The sequence below is a fragment of the Sorex fumeus genome, unplaced genomic scaffold (assembly GCF_029834395.1).
Source record: "Sorex fumeus unplaced genomic scaffold, SorFum_2.1 ptg000098l, whole genome shotgun sequence".
Taxonomy (NCBI): Eukaryota; Metazoa; Chordata; class Mammalia; order Eulipotyphla; family Soricidae; genus Sorex; species Sorex fumeus.
The window spans coordinates 62349180-62361699 of NW_026606155.1; the positions used below are offsets into that span (position 1 = coordinate 62349180).

Genomic DNA, 12520 nt, shown 5'->3' on the forward strand with positions numbered 1-12520 from the left:
GGAAAAAAAATAATGATGTTTGCCATTCATCTTTCAAATTAAATAATGTGTTTTTAAATAGTAACTTTTTTCATAATACATTATGGGAACAACATTTATCTGTCACATTTTAAAAGATGTATTTGTAATAAATGTAAATTACTTTTAGAAAATCAGTAATTAGGCTCATCAAAAAATAAACAATCTGCCACAAAAAAGATAATCTTTAGCATAGTTAAGTATAATAACTGTTATTTGAATAAGTTAACAAATTAGGGTAGATTGCTTCTGTAATTCATTTCCTATAGCACGAGTTTAGGTTACGGCATTAAGCTTCTGGAGTGGGGGGTGGAGATGGCATTTGGCACTTCAGACTTTGGTGAAATACAACTCTCACTTTCCAAAGCTCAAATCTTCTTTTTTGAACTTAATTGAAAAGCATATTTATCGATGGGGTTGACACATGGGCCAGAACCAAATTTCTCTGTCCCTTTTAAAGCTACACTAGCATCTCAGAATTATCAATAAATTGTTCTTAATAAATAGAAAGAGTGGAATGGTTTTCCTTAAAAAGAGAAAGAATGGAAATCAGCTTGACACCTTTAGGCAAATTTCAAAAATTCTGTCTTTATCAAAATGGCATTAACTTGTCCTGTATTCTCTCTGCATTTGCTTTCTGGGCTTATTTTCAGCCTGTATGTAGATAAATAGGAGCCTCTTCTTTAGCATCAACTTCCCCTCCTGTTTGAATCCTTAGACTTGGCCGTGATTAGGAGATGTGACAGCACAGCCTTCCACTGGGAAAGCAAATGTGATGATAGTTACATTAGACAGAAGCATAAAAGGAAGGCCCAGATCAGAAGATGCAGCCTTTAACCTAATCATTGTTCATCTGTAGGCACTGACGGGAGCAGGCAGCTCTGTGTGCAGGGAACTGAAGTGGGGAGCATTGTTACTGTGCATGCATTCTGATCAGAGGGTCTAATTGCAATTTGGAGAACCTTTTTTCCTCTCTCAATGGAAGAATTTGAAGCGCTAAATTATTTTGGCTGCTTCTTCAAATGCTGTATTCTTCTCGCAGAATGATGTTATAAAGATAATGTCACTAAGAATGTCAATTGTGACCATCTTTCCTCTTGTTCACAGTTACTTGCATTCTGAGGGAGTGTTTCTTCCACATAAATGTCTTATTCAGATAAATATTTCCTATGACGATTCTTACTGATCTTGCCTATCATGGCTTTATTGATTCAAGTGCGCATTTTAACCATACATGTTGTTAGCATATAATATTATATGCATATATACATAAACAATATATGTATGTATATAAAAAATATTAAACCCTGAATACTACTGGAGCAGAGAGATAGCTCAAAGTACTGAATGTATGCTTTGCATGTGGGATACCCAGATTCAAACTCCAGCACCACATGGACAACGATTCCTAAAGGAACACCGAAACTCAGAGCCAGTAGTAAGCCCCAGCACTGTCAGTTCCCCCCCCCACCTTCTCCCACCCCAGCAAGGAAACATGAAGACTATACATACCTTTCAGTGAGATGATATTCATGCTTGGAGAGGGTTATATTCTACCTATGCATATTTCTATGTTGCTCTTCATGAAGGTTTAGGAGATTTTCTTCACAGGTTAAGGTTTTGGGGTTGGGATGCACTGCAGCCTTGTCTTTGGGCTGCCTTTTTTTGGAGGAGAAATCTAGAACACTGGGTTTGGCTGGAGCCACATTATGTGCTCCTGCCATTCCAGACTCGCCTAGGTCTTCTGAACTCTCTTTGTCGTTGCCCAGCCTTGAAGAATCATTTAATTCTGTATTTTCCCTGGAGTCACTGGGAGCTTGGGGTAAACTGCCCACTTCCTTTACAATGTTAGATCTGTTTGGAGAGGGAGGACTGGAATAAGTAACCCCAACGGCATCATCAGTTGGATGAGGACCGTCACCAGACTGAGAAGGGCCAGCTATGGCTTGTGGAGGCACTGAAACTTCAGCAGGTACTGCCGGTGCATTTGGAGGAGAGCTGGGGAAATAGGGCTCATGGATATCTGGGCCATCCTCAACACAGGCCTCAAAGAAGCATTCAATGTCTTCCTTGTCTTCTAAGCTGGAGTCGGTAGCATCCTGGGGCAATGGGGTGCTGCTCTTTTCTTCTATGTAACTGGTCACCTCCCCACAGTCACTGTCATGTGAGGAGAGAGATAGGTAGGAGTAAAAGTCTCCCTTTCTCAGCTGAAGAGGGCGGTGAGAATGTTCCAGTACTTTTTCCTTGATTTGAGTTAATGAAGTTGGTGCAGCCACCTCATATTCAGGTTGAGATTTGTTTTTCAGGGCTGTTGAAGCCATGCCAATTATTTCCTTGACAAAGTCATGTACTGAACAATCTTCAGCATCTTTCTGATGGAAAACATCTGGCGCACAGTCACAACAGGAAATGTTATCGCTGACAGAAGCATTTCCCTCTGGTTCACTTTGTTCGAATGCAAGGCAACAACCAACAGATTTCCCAGAGACACTCAGTGCATCATTAGATGAAGATTTTGGGACATCATTGTCTTGTGTATTGACAGTACTAGTTTCTGAAGGCAGTTCTGGGCAAGATTTGTCAGTGGGAGTAGATGCTGAACTTTGAGTTTCAAAATGGTGGTGGTTTTGACATTTCTTTGAAAGATGTTTAACACTGGGGTGTTCAATAACTTTTTCAGCAATATTTGACTCCTCTGAGGTCTTTATAACTTCTTTACATTTACAATGCCCACTCTCCAAATTCCTCTTCCCTTGAGTTTCTGATTCCACGGATATCCCACTCAATTTGATCTCCTGTCTTTCTGGGGTACTTTCAATATTACCATTTTCCATGTCAGCCACATATGGATCTTTATTAACTTTGAAAAGGTTTTTCTTATTCTCACCCTTTGTTCCTACCTCCTGAGTGTAGGATGAATTCTTGCCATTTCCATTATTTTCAGAGAGACATTTTATGGACCCATTTAGAAGTGCCTCAATATTGAGAGTATCAGAGGTATTGGTCATTTCACTACCACTTATATCCTTACTGCCTTTTATTTCATCACCAAGATGGCACCTTTTCTTATCTCTTGTCATGGAATACTTTGGTCGAATCCACGTCTGCAGTTCATTCTTTATGTAGTCTAGCCCTGACATCAAGTGGCAGTCTTCATAAATCTCATCGTCAGTTGCAATGCTGGAGTCATCCTCATCTTTGATGCACAGTTCTTCTTCTGTCAAGGTGAGGGTAGAGCTTGAGAGGAGGTCACTGTCATCTTCATCATCAGTGCAAGCAGAGGTGCAGGAGACATTAACAATCATGCTGACATTGACGTCGCTTTCATCAGCCACTGAATGGGTCAGCCGCTTCCGGAATGACGCATTTGATTCTGGGACCTTGTTTTTGTGTAATACAATATCCTCTGAGCAAAGAGAGATCTCATCGCTACTGCTAAGTTCTGTCAGCGAGGCTGGGGAATCTTCATTGATTGAAGATGCTCTGTCCAAAGACAGTTGGCCAGTGAAGGACATTTTTTGGGAACTACTTTGGAGAGTGATATCAGAAATGCTTCGCTTTATCTTTTGCTCTGAGGGGCTCTGGATATTCTCCAGACGATTCAGAAGATCTAATGTCCTTTTACTCAGTTCCCCAACTGAGCCACTGCTCACACTTATATCCCCTGAGCTGTGACAACTAAAAAGATCTTCATTGCTTTTATAGGATGTCAACCAACTTTCTAAAGAAGTGCTTCGCTGGAGGCTTTCACTGCCATTTTTAAAGATGCCCAATCCAAACAAATCGCCTCCTGGAGAAAGGGACTCAACTGATGAACTATGAGATAAAAGAGAGAGCTGTCTCGCATTCTGCATGCCCGTGAATGTCTTCTGTACATCACCACTTTTATAGGAATTGTAATCCATGTCATGGGATGCACTTGCCAAAATCCTTTCATGGGGAGAGGCATCTGGTTGTAACTCTGTAGCCTGATGTTTAGACTTGCAGGATTTTTTATCAAAATAAAAACCATGAAGCAAGGGATCCTCCATGTGTATTTTTTCACTCTGAGACTGTTTCATTATCATTGGTAACTTGAGTTTTGAGCCTTGGAGGTAAGAGTAATCATAAAATGTAAACACATCATGTTTTCCTTGTAATTCTTCTCCTAAACAATCAGGGGTGTGTTTGGTATCACTGGTTAAATCTCCAACTTTTCCATTTACACATCCCACTGGTGAAATGGATGACTGAGAGCTATTTGGAAGCTTAATGTGTTCCTCATCATCTTTAAACTTTTGTGTTAGCACATTGACTGCCTCTCCCATTTGGGGCTCCAGATGGTCTGTTTCAGGGTTATGTGGCGACCCATCCACTGCAGTGAGCAAACATGTTTCAGAGTTGGTAGTGGTTTCAGTATCCCCTTCACTGACAATTCCACTCTCGCTGCCCGAGTTTTGGCTCCTATCTCCTCTGTGGCATGAGCAGGTCTTCACCAAATTAGAACCCCCAAGAAGATCTGGAAGTGATTTGGTAGATGAAAATGAAGAATCTTTACTGAGACTCTTAGTAAGAACACCAGGCTGGGTCTTGCTGGAGAGTTTTGAATTGTTCTTCAGGAATGGCATGTGGCTTTTCTCACAGAGGTCAACATTGTGGAGACTGTACACCTGGTAAATGTGAGGACCAGAGGAGGCAGTGACATTCGAGGCATACTGAGATCCTGAGCAGTTACCTGCCTTCTCTTCACAACCAGGGTCCTCCCCACCTGTCTCCTCCAAATTCAAGGAAGGCATGGCAAGTTGGGAGCCTTGATCAAGGTCATTGGCTTCTTCATTCAAACTAATCAACTTATTACTTATGTCAGTTTCATCCCATTCCAGGGCATCTTCACTTGTCCCATTTAGGTCCATCAAACCTGGATCAATCACATTCAAAGTCTCCTGTGTAGGGAAAAGAATAAGAGAAAAGGCATTAGGGAAAGCAAGCAGAAAACTGTTCTCCATTCAAAAACCTCTTGAAAGAGTCAGGAAATAACACTGTCTCAAGCATAGATGTGAAAGTTAAAAGAATTACTATATTCCTCTCTGGCATAATAGCCAGAATTACTGAAAAAGGCCTTTCCAGCATTAGTAATATGTTACTGAAAGCAAATATCATAGACTGAGGAATAATATTATTAAACCAAGTAGTATACTATGGAATCATCCATTTTCTATTGATTCATCTACATTTTTAACTTGGATTTGGTAAAAGTGAAACTGATGGGGCAATGAAGGTAAAGACAAGTATATCCTATGACACCTCTTAGTTCACTCTAATACAGATTTAATTCCAGAATCTATAGTAAATGTTATCTGCAGCCAGACATGGCAAACACTTCTTGTCTATAATCCTGAATTTTCCATGTGAACTTGCTTTGCTCAGGGAAACAGAACAGAATTGCAGTTATCACCTACAACCATTAATGAGTCTAAAAGATTTCAACTGCCTGTTTTTTTCTACCTTCCCTTTTATGACTCGACCTCTTCAAAACTTGATTTTGCTACCAATAAGACCTAAGATAAACAGCACCTGACTGATTTTCTCACCTATATTTTCTTGGGTCCTGTTCTCTGCCCAGAGAGTTCCAGTACAGTTCTGCAACCACAGATCTCTCCATTTCTCACTTCAACAATCTCTATGACAAACAGTTCATTTTCATCCTTGTTAACTTATTTCACTATTATCAGTGCAGGTCTAGTTTTCAAATGCAGGAACCTCTTTTATTAGCCCATCTCCAGTCCTAAGATAACACTTTACTTTATATTTGCCTGAATCCTAAGGACAGAGCAGCCAAAATTCACTCACACTCCTCTCTGCCTACACAGTATACAGTTTCTGTAATAAATTTTGAGATTCTGGGATGAAGCTGAATGAGTTCCTACTCTTTCTTCAGATTCTTTCATCCAACATGGCTCTCCAGTGGTCTACCTTCACATTAGAGAGGTGTTATAGGTCCTCAGGGCCTGACAGACTGCCTATAGATAGAAACACAGGGAAACCTGCAGCAGAGGTTATGTTCAAGCAGGGCCCAGTGGAGAACAAGAGTTCTTAAGCCAACCTACTTAAGTGCTCACCTCCCTGCTTTCCAGATTCATGACATTGGCACATTAACTTTAACCTTCTTGCATGCCACTCTCCTTGCCTGCTGAACATCAGTGCAGGGTCTAGCTCTCAATATAGTTCTGCATATGAAAGGAGTTCATGCCATTAAAAGCTGGGGAGGCAGTCAGCATCAGGTAGTCATAATTTTTTTCCTTTCTTTTTTAAAAAAAATTAGGCATCAGGATTTACAATACTGTTAATAGTAGGGTTTCAGACAGCATTCTAGCACTATATTCTTCACCAGTGTTCACCTCCTTTTGCCAATATTCCAGTGTCCCATCCTCCATCCTCCTTCCTGGTAAGCTTTCTACTAAAGAATAATTCTCAATTTCTATTGACTTTGGAAATCTGATAACCCCTTACTATGATTCTTTATATCCGACATATGAGAGAGATCATTCTGTATCTGTCCCTCACATAAGTTCACGCAGCATGATTTTCCTCAGATAATTCACAAAGCAAAAGGTATGATTTCATTTTTTTTCTTACAGCTGAGTAATATTCCACTCTCTCTCTCTATAAATGTATATATTTTTTTCTTTATCCAGTCATCTGTTCTTGGATATTTGGTTTTTTTACAGATATTTGTATAGTGACTTGTGCTGCAATAAAGATAGGGGTTCAAATGTCTTTTTGAATAGCTTTTGGGTCCTTGGGGTAGAAATCAAGAAGTAGATCTTATAGAAGCTAAATCATATGAAAGTTCAATTCCTGGCTTTAAAAAATGTCCATAGTGGGCTGGAGCGATAGCACAGCGGTTAGGGCTTGCACGCAGCCAACATGGCCGACCCAAGTTTGATTCCTTCGCCCCTCTCGGAGAGCCCGGTAAGCTACCGAGAGTATCTCGCCCACACGACAGAGCCTGGCAAGCTACCTGTGATGTATTCGATATGCCAAACACAGTAACAACAAAGTCTTCAATGGAGACGTTACTGGGCCCGCTCGAGCAAATCGATGAACAACGGGAGGACAGTGACAGTGACAGTGTTTTCCAAAAAGGTTAAACCAGTCAACATTCCTACCAGCATTGAATGAGGGTCCCATTGTCCCCATATCCACACCAATACTAGTTGTATCTTTTCTTTGCAATGTGTGTCAGTCTTACTGGTGTGAGATGATATGTTATTATTGTTTTGACTTGTATTTCCATGTTGATAAAAGGCAGTTATAGTTATTGATATTGTAAAATAGGACATCTTCAACTTTTCCCTCTCATGACCTCTTTTTGCCTAAGAAATTTGTTGTGACCCTGGGTATAAAGGTATAAAAATAGGTATACAAATTAGACATTTATGGATAATCATAAAGATTTTTAAGTTAAAATGAATGTTTAAAGAGTTTTTTTTGACTCTCACATTCAGGTACCTGTTTAATAAGTCCACAGTTTAGGACTATAGGCTCTAGGGGCCAGAGAGATAGTACATTGGTTAAGTGCTTTCCTTGTATGCTGCAACCCAGTTAGGTATTCCACACTGCAGGGAAGCACTACCAGGAGTGATTCCTGAGCACAAAGATAGAAAGAAGCAAGCCCTTAGTTAGCCAGGTGTGGTCCACCAATACAAATCAATAGTATTTGGGGTTGAAGAAAAGCAAAGGGACAAAAGATGAAAATCTTTCGGGGGTATAAGTTGGGGGTTATGGGACAAGAGCAGAGCACCAAACTTACAGGACAGAAAGGCCACAAAAAAAGAAACAGAAGGGTCACAGTGGGGAAAAGGTTGAGAAACATTGCTCTAGAGTGATCCTAAGTGAATTCTGAAAAGGTTCTCTCTGCCTACTTCATTCTTTTCTTTCCATAATTCCTTTCAATTTGCACTTCAACCACAAGGAATTCATGACACAGGAGGTAAAGAGAGGTGTCACACAGAACAACAGGTCAGCACATTTGCATTACAATTCACAATTATTCTAATAGTCTGGCTGAAATACAGGACAGGATCATGGTTTTTATTCTTCGGTAGAGGGAGAAAGGCTTAAGCAGCACATTAGACAACTTTTCTAACATGCCTTCAGTCCTTCCTGAAATGAACATTTAGAGGATATCACACAAATGCATTAAGTATAAAAATACCCATTTGTTTTCTATAATATTGGATGTGTGTGATTATCTGTATTTCCTGCTTATGTTCAAAATAACCCAGTTATAAAGTAAACATTAAGAGATATTTTTAAATTTTGTAACAGATTCTTTTCTGCTTCCAATATTACAGCAGTTAATCTAGTACATGGGCAGCCATCACACTCAATTAGAAATGGAGCTCACTCACTGTGATGAATTTTTATTAGAATTTCTGTTTATTCTTTGCTTGCTGATAAAGGAAGTACTAATGATTGGTTAGTATGGCTAATGAATGTTAAAATCTTCAGTTGTAGGAACAATCAATCAGTCTAATCAAATAGTATATTAATTTCAAAAACTATCCTGTCCAGAACTCTTAGTGTGCTAATAAATAACTGAACTAGTTTTCCAAAGGAGCTCTCTTTGTAACTCTTAGGATTGACTTTAATATTTAGCAGCACAGATTTTCCATGAGAGCCCCAAGTCTGGGTTGTTCCACTGAGATTCATGAGTGGTGCCATCTGGATGAATGCCAGGAGCTTACCCCGTGTTGCCTGTAACTCAGACACAGTCATTTTTCTGACCAAATGCTAACCTTTATGGCTTTACAAATGCATGTCTAAGAAAGTACAGCAGCACCTAAAAGAATAAGTTCTTTGCCCAAGAAAGTATTTGGAGTAAAACAAGGAAATATTTATCTTTTGGATGCACAATTATTGTTCTTTTACCTTATTAATTCTCTTGTCCTACATACCTCTTAAATTTATAATAATTTCTGAAGTTTCTTTGTACTAAAAATGCCAGGGAATACCTGATAAGACCTATTAAAGTGTTCACTTTAGACTTTAAATCTTACATATTATCAAATTGCTACTCACTCTTTCCTAATTCACTCTCATCTATTATAGATAAAATTCTGTCAATATTTTCAACAGAATCTCTGAACTAAAACATAACAACATACTAGGGGACAAGGGAGTGAAGACAGTTTCCAAGAAGAAGTAGATTTAAACTATTTACACGTAACTCAAACATTGCCTTTGGGGGAAGGATATATATGTAGACTGTGATGTAACTGGAAGAAAATTATTTGGTTGAATGCTCTCTTTGATGATAGCCCAACTTAGCCCCCAAATGCTAAAGCTAATTAAGCATTTGTGTTGTTTTTTCTAGAGGAATTTTCTGAATTTTCAAAGAGGCATAAATATTTCTCTCTTTGATAAAGTGATAAATTACACATGGATTTAGATAAAAATCTAAGAATATTTGAATGAAACCAAAAGGATGGTGAGTGAATAGTAAACGAGGTTCCAATTGACAGACTGCAATTCCAGAGATAATTTTGAGTTAAGTCAATCCTCACAAGGATCTGTCATTTATAAACTTGTTTCATTGGTACAAAATGTTGGGTCTAAACCAACAGCTCTATATAAACTTTGCATATCTACTGAAAAACAAAGTGGAATTAATTTGTGCTAATTTCTTTTACAATTTAGAGCAGATTATTTATTTTAGCATAAGATCTACAGAGAAAAAATTAAAAGCAGTTAGAGAAGTGATAACGATATAAGAACTAAGATTACAACAGCACTGAGTATTCCATATACAAATGAACTTCTGCCTTATGGTACTTATGTGGTTTTAATTGAGTCAGGGCTCCCAGGACTGAATTTCTAGGATCTACTTATGCACTTATTTATTAGTGAAGCAAAATAATTTGTATCATTTTCATTCAATATTTTTTTAAAAAACTGAATCACTGTGAGATACACAGTTACAAAATTGTTCATGATTGGATTTCAGTCATACACTATTCCCCCATCCCTTCACCAGTGTACATTTCCCACCCCTAACATCCTCAATTTCCCTCCTGACACCTGCCCACCCCCTGCCCAGTCTGCCTATACAGCAGCTCTCTCTCTCTCTCTCTCTCTCTCTCTCTCTCTCTCTCTCTCTCTCTCTCTCTTTCTCTCTCTCTGTGTCTTTCTCTTTGTCTGTCTGTCTCTCCTTTTGGGCATTAATGGTCTGCAATACAGGTACTCTAAGGCTTGTCCCTTTACCTGCTCACAGCATTCAGTTCTTGTCCAGAGTGATAATTTCCAACCATTATTCTCATAGTGGTCCCTTCTAACTGCCCTCCTCCCACCACCACTTGAGGCAAGGCTCCAAGTGTGGACTGGTTCACCTGGCCCTTGTTTCTACTATCCTTGGGTATCAGTCTTATATTGTATTTTTTAATATCCCACAAATGAGTGCAATCCTTCTATGTCTGTCCCTTTCCTTTTGACTCATTTCATTCAGCATGATTTTTTCCATGTTCATTCATTTATAAGGGAATTTCACTTCATTTTTCCTGGTGGCTGCATAGTACTATATTGTGTAGGTGCATCATAGTTTCTTTATCTAGTCATCTGTTCTCAGGTACTTGGGTTGTTTCCAGATTCTGGCTATTGTGAATAGTGCTGCAAAGAACATAGAAGTGCAGATGGTTTTTCTGCAGTGTGTTTTTGGGTCCCCAGGCTATATTGCCAGAAGTGGTATTGATAGGTCGTATTTCCTTCTGCTCAATTTCTAGTTTTTTGAGAAATACCCATATTGTTTTCTAGGAATTTCTTTAAATATTAGGTCAAATGGTAGGTATATTTGGAGATGATAAACACATTGTCGATTTAAGGGTGGAGATGAAGAAAGCAGACTCTCTATAAAACCTCTACACAGATCTGACAGTCTCCTCTGGATTCCATTAATTTTCTTCAAAAGTGACATCTTTTTTTTTTCTTTTTGGGTCACACTCGGCAATGCACAGGGGTTACTCCTGGCTCTGCATTCAGGAGTTACTCCTGGCAGTGCTCAGGGGACCAAATGCCCTACCCGCTGTGCTATCGCTCCAGCCCCCCCCCCCCCCTTTTTTTTGCTTTTTGGGAAAAGTGACATCTTCTGAAAATCTAAAAATCTCAAAAATGCAGAATAAACAGACAGATATTTACTAAAAACAAAAACAACATTAATAACAATAATAAGTAGGTAAAACTTAGAAAATAGAAAGATAACATTTAGGAGGACTTGAAACTTGTAGTATTCTAGTTTTTCATTAGTGAAGACAAGGTCCAGGCTAATATAATAAAAAAAAACCACCGAGCCAGAAATAGAAAACAGAAAAATGTTCCTTTTATCAACCATATTGGAATTTGAGTCATAAACTCAGAGATGTGGGTTTGAGTCTTAGGCTCTCCTCTTTCCCCCCACCCATTCACATTTTTTGGGTCACATCAGGTGATGCTTAGGGGTTACTCCTGACTCTGCACCCAGGAATTACTCCTAGTGGTACTCAGGGGACCATATGGGATGCTGGGGATCAAACCTGGGTCAGCTGCATGTAAGGCAAATGCCCTACCAGCTGTACTATCGCTCTACTCCCCCCACCCCCAACCATGCCTCATATTAAGTCTATGATATGGGGAAAATAATTCAGCTTGGTTTTATCACACCACATTGATTTACCTTAATAATTATTGGGAGCCTTAATTGAGAGCCTGTACATAAAATCCTGTGGAAAAGGTCTGGCACACAGTAGGAATACAATGATGGTTCCCCCTCAACTTATATCCCCTATGATGATTTGAACAGAGTCTACATATAGAGGACATTAAATAACAGTTGTAGTGTTTCTATTGAGACTGGTGGTTTGTTAATTCATCTCCCTCATGCAACCGTATGCCTGGAATTTAATGAAATCATCATCCATCAGGTGCTTTACTACCTCTATGCTCTAAATAGTGTGATGGGTTTGTCTTTGTGTATTCTGATTGGCATAATTCTTCAGAAAGAATAGGATGAGAAGACACCTACATAGAGAAGCCTAGCTCAAGGACTCTCTATTTCCTGAAAATAATTCTTAAAATAAAAGGCAGGTGTATTTTCTCACATTGTATCCCAACTGACACATTAGAGCAAGCAAATCTTGACACTCTCTAACATATTGAACAATAATAATTTAATGTAACTTGTTTCAGCTCAGAAAATTCTTTTAAAGTCTATCTTACACTAATAATCAAAAACTGTTTCAGTGATGCTCTTCTTTTAAATAACAAAGCTCATCAGAACCTCAAAAAGATAAATAAAACCAAGAAGCATCTCATAAATCTCACAAAATTAGAACTAGGCTGGGACATATTTTCTAACCTTGACTACACAAATAATACTTAAATAGTTGAGACTCAAAAATCCACTATATGTTTGCTATGAGAACTTTATAATAGAGAAAAACGCCATATTTCCAAATAGGAGTCAGGGATGAGAGCGCAGTATTAGAAACAG

At 38.9% G+C, this 12520-nt stretch overlaps 1 protein-coding gene across 2 annotated transcripts in view; it reads right to left on the reverse strand.

The window, feature by feature from the left end:
- The window catches only part of AKAP6 (A-kinase anchoring protein 6), a 562035-nt gene that overhangs the window by 5346 nt on the left and 544169 nt on the right, over positions 1-12520 (reverse strand). For both annotated transcript variants that reach the window (XM_056134199.1, XM_056134200.1), the window contains exon 13: positions 1531-4940. In XM_056134199.1, coding sequence (XP_055990174.1) covers positions 1572-4940 — 3369 coding nt within the window. In that variant the 3' untranslated portion in view covers positions 1531-1571. The remainder of the gene's footprint in view (positions 1-1530; positions 4941-12520) is intronic.